The 20,948-nt window shown below is 37.3% G+C and overlaps 1 protein-coding gene across 5 annotated transcripts; it reads right to left on the minus strand.

Annotated features, from left to right (window-relative positions):
* Positions 1-836: 836 nt before the first annotated feature.
* Positions 837-20,834, minus strand: RAE1 (ribonucleic acid export 1). Of its 5 annotated transcripts, none has more exons than XM_039343251.1 (14): positions 20,721-20,834; positions 18,820-18,916; positions 18,037-18,141; positions 17,299-17,391; positions 16,569-16,655; positions 15,598-15,684; positions 14,611-14,682; positions 14,221-14,328; positions 13,581-13,687; positions 13,389-13,464; positions 11,929-12,123; positions 10,299-10,384; positions 7,849-7,882; positions 837-3,445 (listed from the first exon to the last, which is right to left on the minus strand). In XM_039343251.1, exons 2-13 carry the CDS (start codon positions 18,907-18,909, stop codon positions 7,879-7,881), a joined length of 1,110 nt encoding a protein of 369 aa, XP_039199185.1. In that variant the 5' UTR covers positions 18,910-18,916; positions 20,721-20,834; the 3' UTR covers positions 837-3,445; positions 7,849-7,878. The 5 variants fall into 5 exon arrangements, with proteins under 5 accessions (XP_039199185.1, XP_039199187.1, XP_039199188.1 ...); XM_039343253.1 differs by having other exon boundaries at positions 20,717-20,814; XM_039343254.1 differs by having other exon boundaries at positions 20,736-20,769.
* Between the last annotated feature and the right edge of the window lie 114 nt (positions 20,835-20,948).

Genomic DNA, 20,948 nt, shown 5'->3' on the forward strand with positions numbered 1-20,948 from the left:
AGGACAAAGTTCCTTCATCTCTCACTCAAATGAAAAGTACACATCTTGCTGTTGGGGCTGTCTAAAGTTTGGAGGGGGGTTGGGAATGGAATGCTATATTGAAAAAATCTTTGGCAGGCTGAGCATTTCACCTCCCAGTATTTCACTGCAAGCTCAGTGTGTAAATAAAACAATTCTTCTTTCGATCAGCACCTAAAGCAGTGGGAGTTTTTAATCTTAAACTTCCTATAATTTTATTTTGCTTTTGTATTTAGACTGATTAGACCAGTGTTTCTCAACCTTGACAATTTTAAGGCATGTGGACTTCAACTCCCAGAATTCCACAGCCAGCAATGCTGGCTGTGGAATTCTGGGAGTTGAAGTCCACATGCCTTAAAATTGTCAAGGTTGAGAAACACTGGATTAGACCAAGCCTTGCAAACTTTCTTTTTTCAACCTGCAATAGATACAAATGCTGCCATCTTCTGGCTCAAATAAAGTTTACAGTTATCAACTATACTTGGCTTTTTAAAAGTAACCTTTTAAAATTTTTACCATTCATCCATTTTTTTTTTAATTTACAGTGCGCAGTTAATTTCTGAAAAAAATATTTTTCAGGGCCAGGCCAAATATCATGTGCAGATATTTGTGTGGCTGTTCAGGAACATAAACATAAGCAATTTGTTAGCATTTTTTTTTAAAAAAATAAATCATTAAAAAATTCGTAGAAAAGACCAATCAAAAGAAAAAAAGAGAGAAAAGTGCATTAATCTACTTATTCGTGCTTAGAAGACATACTGCTTTCTTAGAAATTAAGTTGCTTATGAAGAACTTGTGACACTTGTGACAAGGGTTGCTTGAATCCCATCGCTTGTTTCTTTATTGGTTAATAAAAGTTTTCACTAGTTATATAAAAACTCACTTTTTACAACTCTGCAGTCTCTGTTCAGGGTAGAATCAGGGCAGCTGGAAGGAGCTGAGTGTTTACTGGCCGGATGCCCTTCCTGATGCCTACATGCAGCTTTACAGATATTTTCACCTTGCTTTTGTGGAAATTCCAGTTTTTGGTAAAGTTGTAGTGTTTCTGATTTGACCCTTAAAGCATCTCAAGGGATTGGGGACAGCAGAATTGATGTATTTATTATATAACGTTTTCATAGGGCTGTTGGAGCAAAGCTGTCATTTTACCAATTAACAAAAATATCTGTAACAAAATGTCAATTAAAAACAAGTCATTACAATTATTCCATGTGTTAACAATTGGCCTCAAATTTATTGTGCTTTTAGTCCCTGTAATCATTCTATCCCAAATGCCCAAGGACCCCGCAATGCCTTAAAGCAGCTATGCCTGCCATGGAATTTGTACTTACCAAAATACTGTGGACACATGTAGTCCTCAACTTACAACAACTGGGACTGGAATTTTGGTTACGAAATGATGTAGTCATTAAATGAGTCATATGTGACCAGACCGAATTTTAGGACTATTTTTAGTGGACTTTGTTTGTCGGGAACTGACTGGGAAGGTCACAAATCACGGTCATATGACTACAAGATTCCACAACCATTGTAAATATGAGCTGGTTGCCAAGAGCCCAAAATGCAATCGTGACCATGGTGTGTGTGTGTGTGTGTGTGTGTGAAGCGATGGTCATAACTTTGAGGACACGTCGTCACCTTTTCCTAGAACTGTCATTGAATGATCGTAAGTCAAAGACCACTTGTTCAGTTGATCAGCAAGATCAGCAAAAATGTATGAAGTTGATCGGGCAAACTCATTTCAGAAGAATCTTAAATGCAGATTTAATTTAAACAATCAACAGACGAAGGGTAATATTTTTCTGGGAGCTTGCCATTCAAGTTCATCTAAGGAATCATCAACAGAGAAAAAGTTATTCTGTAGATTTGTTCCCTCTAACACCTATTTATACAGATAAAGAAGAGTAAGTCATATGTCAATCACCTACAATGAGGAAGAGAACAGTTCACAAATAATTTTACTCTATTTGCTCTTTGTGTGACTTCAGTCTATTTAAACTATACACAAACACCAGTGTGTAATGCTGGTGGTGGAAGAGCTCTATTAATCCTTGTTTTGCCAGTAGTGCACCAACAACTGCCATCTATGAACATGTGGGAGGAATTATTAAAATGATTCCACTAGCAGCCCTTATATTTTTAATACCTGGCAGGAGCTGATCAAGAAAAGATCACAGAGTGCCAGAGACAAGAGAAATGAAGGCAAGTTATTTCTTTTTGTGGTAAGAGAACAAATTGATGGTGCAATAGAGCAGGGTGTGGAGTACAATCTGCATGATAAAAATTGTAAAAAAAAAAAAGCCATAAGCAAAGCCAGTGTTTTGTGAAATCATCATGCAGGTTCACAATCTCTCCACGTAGTTTTGTCATCGTGTGGCAACCTATTTCACAAATTGTTAATCTGCATTTTATAATCTATTCATCATCATTTCTGTATCAATTTGGACAATTAAGGGGTTCCAACAAGATGCCCAACTTCTATTTTAGATCATGGACCACTTGCAAATTGTTGGACAGCTTAGCAAGCCTCTTAGTAAACTGTTCCAATTCCAGCACGTACATAGCTCATACAGATAAAATGTTGCTTTATTCAGTAGCACCATCAGGGTTGGAAAGAAGTAACTTGTGAAAACCTGGGGCCTGAAGTTTAAGGATTTATTCAATCAGGATATGAAATCTGTTCTTAGAAAATAAATCAAGTTCAAGACCAAAGCATAAATAATTGTTGATTTTTCAACAGATTTCCTGAATGGAGTTCACTGACCACAATGTGAAAACTGGTTTCTTAAAATGACCACTGAAGATACCTACACATTGTGCAGAAGATCAATAGTAACAACCAGATTGCTCCTAAGGACACTTGCTTAACGTTTTACTAGAAAAAAAATCAAGGTAATTTTTAAAGAACTTATAAAGATGGCATTAAGACCAAGTTGGGGCAAAAATGTATGAATCTCAACCTTGGTAAAAAAACCTGAAAATATTTTGTTCATGATTTTATGTCTGTTCATATACTGTGAACCTTTGAGCGAAGTTAAAATATTTTAAGCTGCTTCTGTTTTTTTCATTGTTAAATATTCCACAATTCTGTTCCAAGTCCTGTTGGAGGAGGGAGGCAGTGCTGCTGTCATGCACAGTGCGGTCCTGTGCACGATTACTGGAAATTAAGCCACAGGTTATAGCCCACAGCCTTCAAGTACAGGTAGGAGCAAATGGCCAATGTAGAATAATTAAAGTGAATGCAGTTCCCATTTTTTAAAACAGACGAAAGGAAAAGACACTGGGCATTTCTTTCTTTTCTTTTCTTTCTTTTTTGATTTTTCTTATTTTGGCCTCATTAAAAGCACAAGGAAGAAGCCCAACTGACAGGCATGGTTAGTTAAGTTTCTGGTAGAAATTCCTTCCTCAGTTGAAGTTCTTGTGGCACCTTCAAAATAAAAAGGAACACAAGGATTTTGTAAGAGAGGTTGTTTTAGAAATTGTCCAATCCAAGTATGGGCGCAAGGGTGCAAACATTTATTTTATGAACCACAGTGTTAGAAATGGAAAAAAATAATTATGATGTTAAGAGGTAGGCTCAAGATAAACTGACCAATTAATTCCTACAAAATCTTTTAACATTTTGTTATGTTAATCTAAGATTCATATATATATATAATAATACAATATAAGAATAATTTTATTTAAATTGGGTGGTAATATTCTACTTCACAACTCCAAATTGTACTCTCCTATTACAGGTAGTCCTCAACTTACGACTATGGTTGAAACCAGAGTTCTAAGTAATGCAGACCATTAAGCTAATCATCTCATGACCAACCAGATTTTCTGACATTTTTTGTGATGGTCATTAAGTGAATCACCATGGTTGTTAAGCAAATGTCAGGGCCGTTAAACAAACCTATTGTCCACAATGGGCTTCCCCCCCCCTGGAAACTGGCAAAAAGCCATAAATCATGGTCATGTGACCATAGGACACTGCAAATGGCTGTAAATGTGAGCTGGGCATCAAAAATGGATCATTTGCCCACTGGGGGTGGGCACAGTTGTTGGAACTTTGAATTCTGGTCATAAGTATCTTTTTGGGGTGTGTGTGTCATAACGTCAAACATTTGCTTAAGCAATTGCTCGTACATTAAGGAGTACCTGTATGAGAAATATTTCAGATTTACAAGGGAAAACCTTCTTTGGAACATGGCACCTGTTGGCAACTCATTAAATTAAATACAGTAGTGGCCAAAATTGTGGAAACCTTTTGGGGAAAGTATTTTTGAGGTTTGATGGCTAATAACACCACTTTCTTTTTGGAGTAGTACCATAAAATTATATATCAATGGAAAGATAATTTAATCAAGAATGTAATGCAACAAAGTTTGTTCAATTATCTGTACTGTAATCTATGAATAGTTATAGCTAAATAACCAGAATAAGGAAGCACAACTTGCTTAGGTTGATATCACGTAGCTTTCCTTCATCTGATTGTAGCCAATGAGTATGAGTGTTTAGAGAACCAATCAGGTGTCATCTTGTTTTGGCAATGAGCCAATCAGATCACAATAGGATTCAGTTATTGATGTCATGTATTGAAGCTAAGAGGAGGACATTTGTCAGTGTGTTATGTGATCGCTATCAAGTTGGTTGAGGTTTTTTTGTGTTCTTTCATTTAGTGAGCTTGTAATAAAATTAAAGTAATGGTGCAAAGAGTTGACTGGTTGCCCAGAAAGGGATGTAAAATAGTATTATTAAGTGAACAAGGCTACAGTTATAAAGAAATTAGAACAAAAATTGGTGGAAACTTAACCAAAAGTAGCATTTCTACTTTACACTTTTCCCAAAATATTTCCACAATTTTGGCCACTACTGTACATGAGGCCCACAGTGGAGGAGTGGTCATTAGAAAAGATTCATTTCGCTGAATTAACTATTACTCTGTATGTTCCCCTCTATCCTTGATTACCCAGCCACTGGCGCAAACTAAAATTCTGGGGTCTTTTGAAAATCTATTATTCTGAGATGCAAATAACTGATCACTACACACGTGCTTCAGCACCTTTCCCATGAACCTGAGCAGCTGCTAGAAAAATATAAAGAACACAACACATTTTCAAAACTGACATTATTATATACAAACATACACATACTCAAACTCGGAATTAAAAGTGTCTCACAATATCACATGTCTTAGTAACTTTCTTTATAAAACATCTTAACTTGGACTTAGGAACACCCAACATAGCATGATAGGTGTATTTACATCCCTGATGAAGCAAATCCATATATCCAACCTTGGTTTAGCACATAAATGAAGCTTCTCAAAATTATTCTTCAGAACTCAGCAGTTTAAAAAAGTACAGAAACCCAGAAAAGTAATGTAAAATAACTTGAAATATATTAATTCTTTTAGACTGTTCTAATATTGTACATAAGAAGGTACAGCACGATGCAGTGAACCCTTGAAGAAAAGCTCGCGAACAAGCTTTTCTTCATGGCTACCACTGACTAAGGAAATAGAACATTTTGCAACATAAATGCTAGCAGGAAGACACAATAAGCCAGTTTTAAAAGACAAAGCATAATCAAACCTGTCATTTTAATGGTAAATTGTTTATGGAGATTCTAAGTCATTCAGGCCACGGTTATCCCAAAGGTGCTTTTTCAAGAGGCAATTGGACTTTCTTAATCTAGTTGCCTATTAGTGGTAAATTATACCACTAATAATTTAGAGGTATTTTAAGATAAAATACTTGAAGAGAACATTAGAAAGATATAATTTAAATATCACTCTTTTCCTTTTAAGTCCACATACTTAAGATTTAAATCAGTCCATGTTGATATTATTGCTGTAGCTCAAGGAGTCGATATACTTTATAAAAACAATTCCTGTACCACACACTAGAGCAGGGATGTCAAACGCGCCGCGTCACATGATGTGTCACGACATATCACAACTTTTTCCCCCTTGCTGGAGCTGAGGTGGGCGCGGCTTCTGTGTGACGTATCCAGTCGGCAGTTTGACACCCCTGCACCTGAATGAATAAGAAGGTTTCATATGAAAAAAGGCCAATAAGCTATCTCCTTAGAGAAAGGTTTCTTCTATCTTATGACTCACTAATTGAACATCATTTGATCCATCCACCTTATTTTATTTGATCAGAGCATGGGTTCTAGACTCCTGATGAAATTTTCAAGAGAAGATAATGCTCTTTAAGATAGTCTGGTTCCATCCCATTAAAACCACTTTACCTTGGGCCAAGAAGCACAACGAACAAAGCATTGGTAGCCCAAATTAATAATCTGCCAAACCACCTGTAGTTTCAGAACTACAGATGTGATGACATTTCATAATGCCTGTAATAAATTAATAATCATGATTGTTAAATACTAACTTTCTTGATGATCACCTACTCCAACAACAGCATAGCAACTTGCTTCTGGCTCATGTTTTACCCTTGTTGTATACCTAAAAGTGTCACTGTAAATAAGCTATTTTCTAAAATCAATGGGATTTACACCCGCAAATAACTAAAGCTGATGCTTTTAATCAAGCCAAAACTTAGTACCACAATTAGCTTTTGATAAATAGCCATCAACATAATACCTGATGTCTCCATTAGCATATTATGCATAAAACAAACAAAGTTTTCTTGCAAAGCCTGGTAACAATTATTAATAGTTCACATCTCCTGAATAAAAAGCACTGTATTAATTGTGGATTTCATAATATATTACTCTTAAAAAAGAAAAGAGCTTTACTTAGCTGACATTACATAAATACAGGTAGTCCTCAACTTATGACAGCAATTGAGACTTGAATTTCCATCGCTAAATGATATGTTCATAAAGTGCAACCACATTGCTTAGCAATAGCAATCCCTGCACTCCCGTTTGCTGTCACTAATTGAATCCCACAGTTCTTAGGTGAGGCAACTTCCTGCTGGTTTCTCACCAGTCAATGGGGAAGCCAGCAGGAGGTCTCAGGCTGGCAGACAGGTAAGGGGTGGCGGCCGGGTGGAGACAGAGTGAGGTGTGGGGGGAGGTTGGGGGGGAATGCTTGAGAGGATGCAAGGAGATTCAGAAGACGCGTGGTTCAGGCCAGGGAAAGTACACGAGGATGAGAGGACCAGCGCGAGAGGTGGGACACGGGTCAAGAAGGATGGGTGAGAGAAAGGGGATGGATCACAAAGGATGTGCTAGAAGTGGATCATGAAGAGTGTGTGAGAAACATGGTGTGAGAGGGTCAGGAAGGGTGTGTGAGAGAGTCAGGTCAGAGAGGCGCAGCAATGGTTGGGGAATAGTCCCCTGAGCATGAGCACAGAGCGTCCAGGGAGGTTGCTCAGGCGAGGGAGACTTACTCCAGCAATTTGCAAACTTCCCTGTTGGCTTCCCCACTGACTTTCCAAAGTAGCTAACAGAGAAGGTTGTAAGTAGCAATCACGAGGACCCAGGGCATTGCAACGGTGTGAAACAGTTGCATAGCGCCCAGTTTGTGAGGATGACCATAGGGATGCTGGGAGGGCTGGAATGACCATAATCACCATTCATTCAGTGCTGCTGTAACTTCAAAGAATCACTGAAGGAATGGTTGCAGTTTGAGGATTGCCTATAGGCAATAGTCTAGTGCAGGGGTAGGCAACCTTGGCTTTTTTATGACTTGTGGACCTCAACTCCCAGAATTCCTGAGCCAGCATGGCTGGCTCAGGAATTCTGGGAGTTGAAGTCCACAAGTCATAAAAGAGTCAAGGTTGCCTACCCCTGGTCTAGTGAAACCAGGAGTATATTGCTCTGCATGAGTCATAGGGGGTCACACACATAAACACAAAGAATGGTTACCTGCTAGAATCATAATGACTTCCATAAGATTTAACTGTAAAAATGAAAAACGCTTTTTTTATAATCAGAAAGAATATGCATTTAGTCTACATTACATTAGTTACAGTTCAGCACTCCGACACAAACCTTTAAATGTTTATAATACTGTCTATGGTCTAGAAACAGCACAATCAGATTCTTGCCATAAGCAATAGATTAGGGCTGGATCTACTCTTCCTAAAAGTCCAATGCATGCAAAGGTGATTTCAAAATATTAGCATAGACAGTATGGTGCAGTCAGAGCTTCTGCATGCCAAATATGCACTTCCTTGCGGCCTACACAGCGAAACTCTGGACTGATTTGAACGAAATACCAGGCATGCAAATACCTGCCTAACTTCAGGAAGAGTTCTCTGTAATTCTACATCTAATCTGACAGATACACATCAGTCCTGACAAAACCATCTATGGCTCTGTTGGGAGACATTTATGTCACCGTATATGCCGGTGAATAAGACGACTTCCGGAAGCGCTAAACTCGGCGCCAAAGACGGGGGTCGTCTTATACACCGAGTCGTCTTATACGCCGGAAATACTGGTAGTTTCTGGCGTATAAGACGATGTTCTAGGAATGCGGCTCGGCAATAAAGACGGGGGTCGCCTAATACGCCGGCATATACGGTATGTGAACTTGAAGATAACTTTTCAGCCGTAGGTAGAGGGTCATTATAGGGGATGCTAAGAGAGCAGGAATCCTTGTAAGATACCAAGCAGCATGAAAATGTGTGGTTTAAATGTCTTTCAGACTCAGTTCTAGCATCCTCCATTAAAACAGTGTTAGCTAATACTGCTCTCATCAGACCCTTTCTAATCTCAAGAGAGTCACAACTAGGATATAGTATTGGGATGAACTGTCTGAAGCTGCACAAATTAACTTTTTAAGTTAATATTGGCCAAACAGGAACAACAGGCATGCACTCTTTATGTAGTAGCTCACAATATATAGATAAGCATAGATTTCTCATTTACAGTTAAGTTACTGATTTCCCTCTTTAGCTAAGAAGCAGATACTTATGTATAAAATAAAGGAGATCTCTGCTAAAATAATTAGTAAGAGCAATTGCATCCGCCTCAATTTCATTGCCAAACTCTAGATTTTAAGCATTTGACCATTAGTCTATTAACATGAAAAATATTTTAATTCAAATCAATTTTATTTAAATAGTAGCAAATATTACAACATATGAACTTACAGAGATTGAATTGACAGAAATATTATAATGTACAAGTTCTACAGTCACATTTTGCTCCCATTTTTTATAAATAGCTATAGCATCAACCTTGAATGAACAGTCCTTTGGCAGTCACACAGAAGATTCCAAAATGAAGATAAACCTCAACTGGAATAGTATTATAAAAGTCTTCAAACCATTTCTATTTGGTTGTATTCTGATTTTATTCCCATACTTGATAGTGTTGGAGTTGGCATAAAAATGCTGAGAACAGTTATTCTACCTGGGATATATCGGGGAAAACACCCTGTATCTACAGGGCAGAGATTGGCTTACAGAAATAATCATACACATATGAGTCACAGAAAGTATTCTTCAATTTAAAACACTGGTCCTTCCTTTTTTGTTGATACCACAAGCATGGACACAGTGCAGTGTTAAATTTGTCTGTTCACTCACTTCCTTGTAATACCGACCCGTGGAAATGGAAGGCAGAGTTCCAAGGTTTAAAGTTTCACAAAGATATATGGTATCATAGCGCTTCTATATGATACAGAGCCTCAAGGCCAATAATTACCCTTTAAGCCATTGCTTAACATTTTCAAGTTATGGTTGCATGCTGGAATTGTTCTCATCTCAACTATATAGGCTTGGATTAGCTTGGGATTTTTAACCACAATTTATTGTTCACTTACATAGGTAGAAAAATAATACATATAGGATAAAAATAAGAACACATTATTTTGTTCTAAGTGGCCAGGAGTTTAATATTAAATTTACATTTCTATTATAAAAAGAAAAATCATAGCCTTGAACTTTTGTTGAAATAGAAAGGTGGCCTATAAATATATAGACAAAATACACAAAAGGCTTCAGTCACAACTGTCTTTCTTGATCCCAGTTAGCCTTTTTTTTTTTTACTTCTATCAAGAAGAAAGGGGGGGGGGTTCCTCAGATTTTCTGCAGTTTTCATAATATATTTTTCAACCTGACAAGTACCTTTCAAAGATGCAACTACTGTCTCTTGATCCAATGCAAAGATTTTGCCTCTACTAAGAAAAAGGACACACCTTCATGCACATGTCAGGCATTCCTTGCAAGGTAATTTTCCAGCCAACCAAATGTGCTTTGATGTTAGTTACAGAATCTCCTGCTACAAATTAACAGGCAACTCCAAGGAGACCAAAGAAGAACAGGTGGCAGGAAAGCAACATAGAATTATGGACAGATTATACTCACTACTTTTTATTTCTAGGTTTTAGTTCTTCAGCAGCACTGCGCAGAAAAATATAGTTTTTCTTTTGGGGATTATAGAATTCATGCCCCTGGGGGAAAAAAAAAGGTTGAGCACAACATTACATATATATCTGAATAATGGCATTATAAAGTAGGCGCACAATATTTGTGATATTCAGTTAGGTTTTTCTGCAAAATTACTGAGCAATCATTAATGATATAGAAACCTCTATCTGGAGTAAAGACCAGTTGTTTTTTGACTTAAAACTTCATGTGAAAATATATATCTGAAAAGCAGTTCTCCATTTAAATATCCATGCAAGGGCATTAAGAAATAGTCTATGTGCAAGAGAAGTTAAATTCAGGCTGTGAGCTAAAAAGCAGAATCAGTGGGAATAAAACAATTGTTGAGCGATAGAAATTCCAGTCCCAATTGCTGTTGTAATCTCAGGACTATCTGGGGTTCTATCATCAACGGGGTGAAAGGGAGAGAAATTATATATATTTGTAGCAACCCCATATAATAAGAAAGATTATATTCATATTATAGATAATGTACTAATTTTTCCAATAACCCTTTGTTATTCATCATCAGAATATGTAACATAACTGTAACAGATCTATAGCAGGTTCGGTACTTTCACCTTCTTACCTGCTCCACTTCAGTTAAAATTTGCTATGAAAACTTAATACTGATTTTCTACTTGGTACCAAGTCTTGTACCGACATAAGATGGAATTCAGTGGCATCAAAATGTTGAGGTGAAACCTGATGAGAATTCTTTTCTGAATAATATATTATGTTTAATGCCTATCATTAGCAGACATCTGAAAAAGATGTTTTTCCTTACAATAAATGAGGCTGATATTCTGGAAGATTTCAAATTTGCGGACACAGTAACAACTCACAATATTCTGTTCATATTAGCAATTATACAGGGAGACCTCGCTTAACAACCACTGTTCAAGTGACTGTTCAAAGTCAGGACAGCACTGAGCAATAATTATTTATGACTGGTTCTTGAAGTTATGACCACTGCAATGCCCCTGTGGTCATGTGATCAAACTTCAGGTGCTTGGCACTGTGTCCACTTAGGACCTCAGGAGAACTTTAACTCTCCTTACCCAACTATCTCCCCACCCCCTTTTTCTGGTTGCCTTGCATTCCCCTGGCCCCAGCTGAGCTCCATCATTATCCTCCTCCCATTGCTGATCAAGTCTGTGTGGCGTGACCCTTCTTGAGGCAGCTGCTGGCCATATGTGGCTTCCCAAAGACAGAAGCGGAAGCGAGGGCGGTAGGCCAAGAGAAGCGAAAGATCCTGGTCTAACAACCAGAACTAGGACTACAAAAACTGCTGTCGCTAAGTGGTATGGTCACATTTCACCTTAACAACCACATCGCTTAGCAATAAAATTCTGGTCCCAATTAGGGTGGTTAAGTGAGGATTACCTGTATTCAAAAACTGTATGTTTTCCAACTGCTAAGCAAGTTATTAGAGAGATTTCATTGGAAGTGCATCCCAATTGTTAGCAACAGCAATGGAGATGTTTACTAGATATTTCAGTGCACTGGAGATGCTGAACTTTCCTAACAACTGCTACTGAAAGGAGTTGTCTTAAACAAACTCAGTTACCTTTGACCAGTCATAACTAGAAGCATATGAAAATATGTTGCCGTTATGGTTGAAGCAGCAAGCGGATATTGGCTGGTCTAGCTGCTCGGATGTTTTTAGCTTTGTCCGCGCATCTTTATCCCAGAAACTGAATCTGCCATCGGACCCTACGGTTGCAAGAGTGCCGTGGGCAGGATGGAAGGCAATCCCGTTTACCTGTTAAGTAAAAATTAAAATATAATTTGAATGTTCTCATACTTTCAGTAATGAAGATTGAAGTTCTACCTTATCAAACTTATAATTTAAAAAGTATGGGAAAAAATGGAACAGGAAAACATACAGTAGTAACTACTTCCACAACCAGATGACTTGTATCCTAAGGTATAGAACGAAGTGTATAGTTTGTGGAACAAAAAAGTAATAGCTCCACTTTACTCTGCAACAATCAGACCTGGATCCAGTTCTGAACACTATCTTAAGAAGGGTTCATCACAGCAATTGGAAGTTAAAGGAAATAAGCATGATCTGGAAACCTACGAGAGACAGAAGGACCTAGAACTCTTTAATGTTGGGGCAAGACGACTAAGGGGCATTTGGTAGCACTCTTCAAATACTTTAAATGATGTATCACAAAAGAAAATCAAGACCTGTTGACCTGATATCTAGCATTTCAAAATGCCAGCAAATAATGGATTCAGTATCTAGGAAAGTGAAGTCCAGCTGAAAGTTAGGAAAAAAAACATCTTCCTAACTGTAAAAGCAGTTTGACAGAGGCTGCAATTATCTCCCAATATAGAGGCCTCCCCTTGCTGGAAATGTTCAAATGGAATGTAAACAATTATCGGTCAGAGATACTTTAGGTTAGATTCCCTTACTGACATGACTGGATTCAGAGTCTTCAATAACACCTTTGAGTCTTCAATAACACCTCTTAAAACAGCCAGTATCCTTCACAATTGGCTCGGTAACCTGAGTTTAAATTTAACAATATCTATTAGGCTGCCAATTGCAAAGTCTGTTTTAGACGAGGGACAGTACTGCTTTCCAAATGGGATAGTGATTAAGGCATTCACTTTCATTACTTTTCTCACCATCATATGTTATTCTCACAAAACAAATGACTGCCATTATTTTTTAAGGGAAAGAATGAAAAGTACCCTTAGGAGCCTTTGGTCAAGTAATGCAAGTATTTGAAGTAGGAAGGGCTGTTTTCCATTTCCTCAAGCTAATGCGTAATTGCTTTACATGTAGAGTATAATCAGAACCAAGCCAAACTGTAGCCTCTCTTTCTTTTGTTTAGTTAAATTCTGAATCCCACTTATCAAATAGTAAGACTGGTTTCCACTCAGATGTGTTATATTAAATGAAAATATACTGAGTTGAAAACAGAGCAATTATTTTTGCAATTTAGTATAAATATCCATTTTTCTCCTTTAATTTGTCCTAGAGGAAACTTACTACACAATGCACAAAACACTTACTGCATAGATATCCTGAGGCGCAGATGTGTTTGTACCATTGGATCGATGACATTTGAAGGTAAAGTTGTCTTTGGCGCTGGAAAAAAAATGTATTCTTTCATTTCACACTGCATGCAACACACAGGAGTTATTCTAAAAGCCTGCACTTCTTGGAATTGAAAAGTAAATAGCAGACCACTTCCAGATACTTACGGATTTGGTGGGTTAATATAATGAATGGCAACTCTTCCTTCGATACTTCCAAGGGCAAAGCCTGTGGGTTTGTTCACTTTGTCTTTGAAAATAGCCACACAACGATGCTAAATAAAAGAGACTGTATTTTAATCAGGTACTTTTATTTATGGCAATTACAGTTTTCTATTTATCCCATTAGGAATAAGAAACTAATGCTGGCATTACAGGTAGCCCTTAACTTACAATCATTTAGTGACTGTTCAAAGTTACAATGTCACTGAAAAAGTGACTTATGACTGTCTTTCAGACTTACGACACTGCAGCATCTCCAAAGGTCATGTGATTAAAATTCAGTTGCTTGGCAATTGACTCATATTTATGATGGTGGCAGTGTCTGGGGGTCAGGCGATCCCCTTTTGCGACCTTCTGACAAGCAAAGTCAATGGGGAACCCAGATTCACTTAACAGCCACATTACTAACTTAACTGCAGTGATTCACTTAACTGTAGCAAGAAAGGTCGTAAAATGGGGCAAATTTCACTTAACAAATCTCTCTCTTAGCAACAGAAATTTCTGGCTGAATTATGGTTGTAAGTCAAGGACTACCTGTACAAGCAAACACAAGCCATAGGGTGGAAATCAAGAAAACTTACGTTACCTGATGTTTAAGTGGAGAGTCTATCCTTCTAAATTCAGAAGGCTGATTCTCTAACTGATAAACTATCAAGCCCCTTTCTGCAGTAGCCACAACGGCCATGGGATATATCTAAAACAGGAGAAATTACACGAGAGTACAGATGGGAGAATTTTCAATTCTAATTTTACATGGTCAGGTAGTAAAAAGTGCTTTATTTCACATTCACATCTAAACAGGAAAGTATTTAATACAAAATTAATTTACATTTTTTTCTTGCACTAACGGAACAATCTATTTTATTATAACAAATAATACACATATTAATTACCACGGTATAAAGAAAAGACTGATAGTCAAGTATGGCATGATTCTAACTAATCAAGGCCTGAAAGCTTCTGAAATTCATCTTACCACATCAGCACAATAGCATCGTTCAGGCAACTGCAGCGTCATCATAGGAGTGGGGGTTCGTGTATCCCAAAACTTAAAAAAAAAAAAAAAGTTAAATAAGGCCTCAATAAATTCTTTTATGTAATAGCAGAATGATCATTCATCATTTCACTTTGAAGTGCCTCCAAACCCTAATCAAAATTGATTCAGGAAATATACTATAATGAATGTGGGAGACTGAAGATACAAGTGAGCAAAATGGCTGAATAAGTCATGCTTGGGCTCAGTTCTCACCTTTTAAACTGAAGGAATAAGGATCAATTTAAAAGATTGGCAAGCATTTTTTTTTATACTGTATTAGAATTAGATGTACTTAGGTAAGATTCTGTCCAGTGGAACTCTCAATATTGATTTCTCTATCATTATTATTTGAGGTACTTCAAACATGGCCCAGTTTCAGAAAATGTACTTTTTTATTGATATTGATAATTCTATGGAGCATTCATCTGTATTTTTTATGATTTTTAAAAACTGTATTTATGTCAGGATACCAAATAAACTAGGACTATTTGCTTGGAAGCTCATCACTATTGTGTTCGTCTCTTTTGTTTGTTGCTTGTAGTTTAATTTTTAATCTGCTGCATTTTTTAAAAAGCATTGCTAAAATAGTGTTACAAATGTAATAAACAAAAAACAATTGCTCCTAATTGTAAGTTTGAAGCATTTCACATACATCCTTTATAATCCTCAGAGATATATTGGCACTAACTGGGAATGAATACGTTAAATGGATACTATGGAATAAAGACTTCCCTAAATAAACTGATATTGAATCAACCATTACATTTCACCCTCAAGTCCACACACTTTGAAATAAGTGTCACATTTACAGGAATAAATTGCACCTTACTCTACCATGTCCTAGCAATCATTTCCCTATAATAATTATTACACAGAACTGCAGAAAACCTTTTTATACATTTTTTTTTTAAAAAATTACAAGCTTACCTTTAATGTTTTATCCCAACTTCCAGTCATCACACAACTATAATTTGGTGCTTTAATCCAATGGACGGTCTTTACAGGAGCTTCATGCTGAAGAATATGTTTAAAAGAATTCTGAAATCACTTTCCATTCATGCAATTACAGATTTCACTTTTCTGTAAAAAAAACAACATTGGCCTAGCCTTGTCTTTGCAATGGCTTTGGCAAGGCTCTTACTTTTTCCCTGTGCTTTTCAATTTAATATAGACATGTTACATTTTTGGTCCCATTAAAATACAAGTTTTAATTCAAACCCACAGATATCACTCCATAAGCACCAAGATCATTATATTTCAGTCAGTTCAGAGTTTTTAAATATTTGGAAACCACCTCATAGAGGAGGAATAATTTGAAAAGCACATATTTTATTCCAATGAATACTATATAATCAACTTTTTATCCTACTTAAGAAAAAAAACCTTTCAGGACAAGACTGTGTGATCCAAGCATCATGTATAATATCTTCCCATGCAGCTCCATCACTTAAAATATTTGTATTTGAACATATCCTAAAACATTGACAACTTTCTTAGAAATTAGAGTTAAGTGAGGTTAATTCATTAGTATATATCAGCAGTCTCCAACCTTTCTGGCTCCCAAACTGGCAGTGGCGGCGGGGATAGTGGATGGTTTCACACATGAAACCTAATCTTGCGCATATACAAATGGAGCTTTGTGTGCTCGCCCGTTGCTTGCGCAGCCTGGTTCTCAACTGGCTACAGATTGGTACTGATCCACGGACCGGAGGTTAAGCACCCCTGGTATACATAATCAATTCATTTGAGTATTCTGCACTCTGCCAGGAAACTTTTAAGTATTGTTTTTAACAAGCTTTTTTCCCATTTTGTGGCAGAAACTTGTTGAGAGTCAATGCATCAAACTCTTTGGTGTTAATTTGTTATAAAAAAAAACAATGCATATTTGAAAATTGTACCTGTGCAATTTGTATTGCTTGATTACTGTTAAGATCCCACATTTTGGCAGTTTTATCACAGGACCCTGTGAACACTTTACTTCCATCCTATTAAACAACAGAGAACAAAAAACTATGAATTCCAGAATGCCTACTCAGGGTGAAGACATTTTAAAAAGAAATATAGGTAGTCCTTGACTTACAACGGTTCATTTAGTGACTGTTCAAAATTACAACAACACTGAAAAAAGTGGCTTATGACAATTTTTCAGTTACAGTCTTTGTAGCATTCCCCATAATTGTGTGATCAAAATTCAGATGCTTGCCAACTGGTTCATACTTATGACCATGCTTTGTCCCAAGGTCATGTGATCAACTTTTATCACCTTTTGACAAGCGAAGTCAATGGGAGAGCCAGGTTCCTTTAACTTATTGTTACTAACTTACAAACTGCAGTGATTAACTTGGCAAATGTGGCAAGAAAAGTCATAAAATGGGACAAAACTCACTTGACAAATATCTCAACAGAAATTTTGGGCTCAATTGTGCTCATACGTCAAGGACTATCTGCAGCGTATTTTTTAATGGCTAAACCTCTAAAATGGGGTTGCTTTTCTCACTCTAGGACAATTTCCTTCACTAAAGAAATTGCTAAGGTTTGAAACAGTGGTTTTGATCTCACTCTCCTCCTCCTTCTCTGAAACCCATTATAGACCTTTAAGTACATTTCTTCTGAAATAATGGAACGTACATCACTCCAGCAAACATCTAGTACTGGTCCTGTATGCATCTGTTGGGCTTTTGGGATAGTTTGCCCGTTATCCTGGATTTCCCAACAACGAACCTGAAATGAATGCAGACATTTGTAAATATGAATTAGATAGCGCTTGAAATGTAAGTAGTTTATCCGGTCTCTTTGACGATGAAGTACATTTAGCTTCATAAAAATGCAAGAAGCTCAATTCAAGGCCTTGGAGATCAATTTATATAGCAACTGTGCCACACTTCTCTTAGTAGTTTTCCATTCCATGACAAAATGTTTCATAAATAAAAACCTGAAAAAAGGTGTTTTTGATGAAAAAGATATCAACACACAGAAGTCCAAGGAGCAATGTTTCTCCAGATTTAGATATTGTTGAAGTTTCTACTTTAGTGCCTCTTCAGAAAAAAATAAAGTTAATGTCAATTTGACGAAATGAAACCAATTAGTAGCCCAGGTTCTGATATTTTTACCTAACTCATTTCCATTTTAATATTATGAGAGGTTTTGTTCTGAAATTCCTTTAGAACAAACTATTAGATTGCAGCACTTCCTTGCTGTTAATACTTTGTAACAAGCTCATTTTGTCTCACAGAGGTAGCATGTGGTTACTTTAACTATTGCCCACTTATGGATAATCATATTTTGTCTGCTGGATGCAGTAATTTTCCATTCAGCAAATGCAGGGAAAGCTGAACGCATGATATGCCTCTATTTTCATTTACTTACATCATTTGCCCATGATCCAGCAATAAGGAAATTACCCGGCAACGTTGGTGGGCTGAAAGCCAAACAACCTATGCTGTCATCAGGTGGGGAAGTAACTTCAATATCCTGGAAAAAAGTTAAAAAGTTAAAATGTATTGTAAAATCATACATTTTCAATTATGAACATCCAATTAGGAAAGTCAGAGTGAGAGTCACAGCTACACTTCTACAAAGGAAAAAAAACCTTAAAAAAATAAAATTGCAGTCAGCTCCAATATATATATCTGCATTTAAATCTCATCACTGTATCAAAAATTATATGCTTCAGAGAACATACATAACCTAAAATTGATGTGTTTTGTAAGCAAAAAGTAAGTATCTATTAAGTATAACACTTTATAACATTAATATACTACTCTTTCTCCCTTTCTTTCTTCTGACAAAGTTTGCATACTTCAAAAGTGAAGTGGAAATGTGAAAAATCAGGCTCTTTTAAAGAATAGCAAAGGCTTGTGTCCTTGTGTGAGGTCCAAAGCATTTTTTTCTGAATATTCTTAAGGGTCTACAATTGTAGTAGCTATCTGAATGACAGTTCTAACAGCTACTCTATTGCAGTACTGTATTGCAGTCTCAAAATCTCATAGCAAATAATGCATAAAGCTAAACCTATAATATCTGGATTCAGCCAAAGGGATTATACACCTTCACCAATAGGCAAACTTGCCATCTTTTCAAATTAATAATTTTCAAAATATTTTATGTGAAATGATTTAGTTTTTCTCAAGGCATCCAGTGGCTTAATACCTTCATTGGGTTGTGGTTATCTGTAGCAGTGCTGCCAAACATACTGGTGCCTCCGGTTCCAAATCCTGATGTTGACCCAAACAAACTCATCTTGGTCCTGTTATAAGAATGCAAAAGAATTTCTGGATGTTATTTATTATACAGAGTGTTCATAAATCAACATAAGATATTAAATAAATAACTCTTACTTATGACATAGGTTGCTTTTATAATGAAAAAAGGTTAAAACAGAAATAAATGTAAAAACATCATCCCACATGCCTCTTTTTTTATCTGTAGTTACTCTTTCTAGACAAGTGATATCTGTCCTAGGCTTAAGGCTTTTCCAGCACATTATTATTTGGAAAATCTTTAATCTAAAATTTTAACTAGCTTTAACTTCAGAGTTGCTTATTGTGAGACTTACATGGGCTTAAGCACTCCAGCATCTTCTAAAATGTATTTTAATCTTGGGTTTATACTTTCAACTGAAGTTTATTTAATCTATATATACTGACCACATTACCTTTTTATTTTTAATATGGAGAGGAGCTTTCTTTACACATTTTAATATTTCTTAAAGTACACTACATTACATTCTAGGACAGCCAATAAATAACATTTCATTGAATGAAACATGTCTTTGGACAGAATCATATGGATCTTATTAGATGTGAATTAGTTAGAGCCACTTTGGTGCAGGGAATCAAGTGCTGGCCTACAGAAGGTGAGTTTTAACAGATCCCACTCCCTCCACTCCGCCCCTGCCCTCCCCACCTGTCATTAGATTTTAATGTTTGATTTTAATTTATTTATGTTCTAATGTACGTGTATAAATGCATTTTTTATGACTGTGAGTCACCAAGACAGAGTTTTCCTGAGGTAAGATGGGTGGCCAATAATATTTATTTATTTAATTTATTAAGAAAGGAAGGAAGGAAGGAAGGAAGGAAGGAAGGAAGGAAGGAAGGAAGGAAGGAAGGAAAGAAAGAAAGAAAGAAAGAAAGAAAGAAAGAAAGAAAGAAAGAAAGAAAGAAAGAAAGAAAGAAAGAAAGAAAGCTCCCTTAGACATGAAAAATTGGATGAGTTACTGGTCAGTTACTCTCAATCCAACCCATCTCATGGGGTTGTTGTTGTGGGGAAATAAGAGACAGGAATATTTGTCTGTCTGTTTCTATTTTTTTTAATTTTGGCAACTTTAACATGAGAAGACCTTGACTCCCAGAATTCCTCAACCAGCATTCTGGCTAAAGAGTTATCTTAAAGTTGCCAAATTTGGGGGGGAAAAACAAAACAAGCAGCGTGCCCGATTGCATTCAGTGGGGTCGTCCTTCTGAACTGATGTGGATGTTGCCATCAGTTCATTCCGGTATGGACTCAATATTTCTTGACAGCCGGATTCTGAGTTTCCATGGGAACCAGAATGCCCCGCTGGGTGGCCAATTTTAGTCCTTGAACTCAGAAAGTCTCAGCGAGAGTCCCTAAAAAACCCAGCCCGTTGCCTGACAGAAGGACAGCGAGGACCCAGATCGTATTTCTCTTCTCTTCTCGCTACGAGTGGGGACTGCAGTTCCAATAAACTCAGGTGAGCCGGCTGGGAATTATGGGGAGAGCGGTCCAACGTACTGAGGACAGGATGCCGGTTAAGGGAAGAGCACAACCGAGTAGGAAGCGGTAGAGAGCAGGCAGATGCTCTCTTCCGATCAGAGTTGGGGAAGTAAGGGAAGCTATTTTAGCTTCTTCTATCTACCGGTAGTTTATCGGCGCCCCATTCGCCCCAACGGTCCTCAAAGAAGGACGATGGAGCCCTGCCGACCTTAAGCCGCCTTTCCTACCTCGGAGATCTTTTCCGGAAAGGAACCTTATCCTAAAGTTATCCGGGAGAAGGAGAAAAAAAAAAAAACCCCAATACACCCACCTACCAATCCTCCACTTCCCTCAAGCCAGCACGCCGATCAGGACCGTTGGGATTGTCCGCGAAGCCTAGGCCCTTCTTCACTGCGCATGCGCCAAGTCACGTCCGTTCTCATTCGTCAGCAGCAATTCACGGGTTAATGGCGGAGCGTGACGTATCGGCTTTGGTCTCTGGCGTTGGGTGCGCGATGTTTTCGCTGAATGCGCTGTAAAGTAGCCGCCCGAACTTGGGGTCT

The sequence above is a fragment of the Crotalus tigris genome, unplaced genomic scaffold, assembly GCF_016545835.1.
Source record: "Crotalus tigris isolate CLP2741 ecotype Arizona unplaced genomic scaffold, ASM1654583v1 scf7180000017834.3080900, whole genome shotgun sequence".
Classification (NCBI taxonomy): Eukaryota; Metazoa; Chordata; class Lepidosauria; order Squamata; family Viperidae; genus Crotalus; species Crotalus tigris.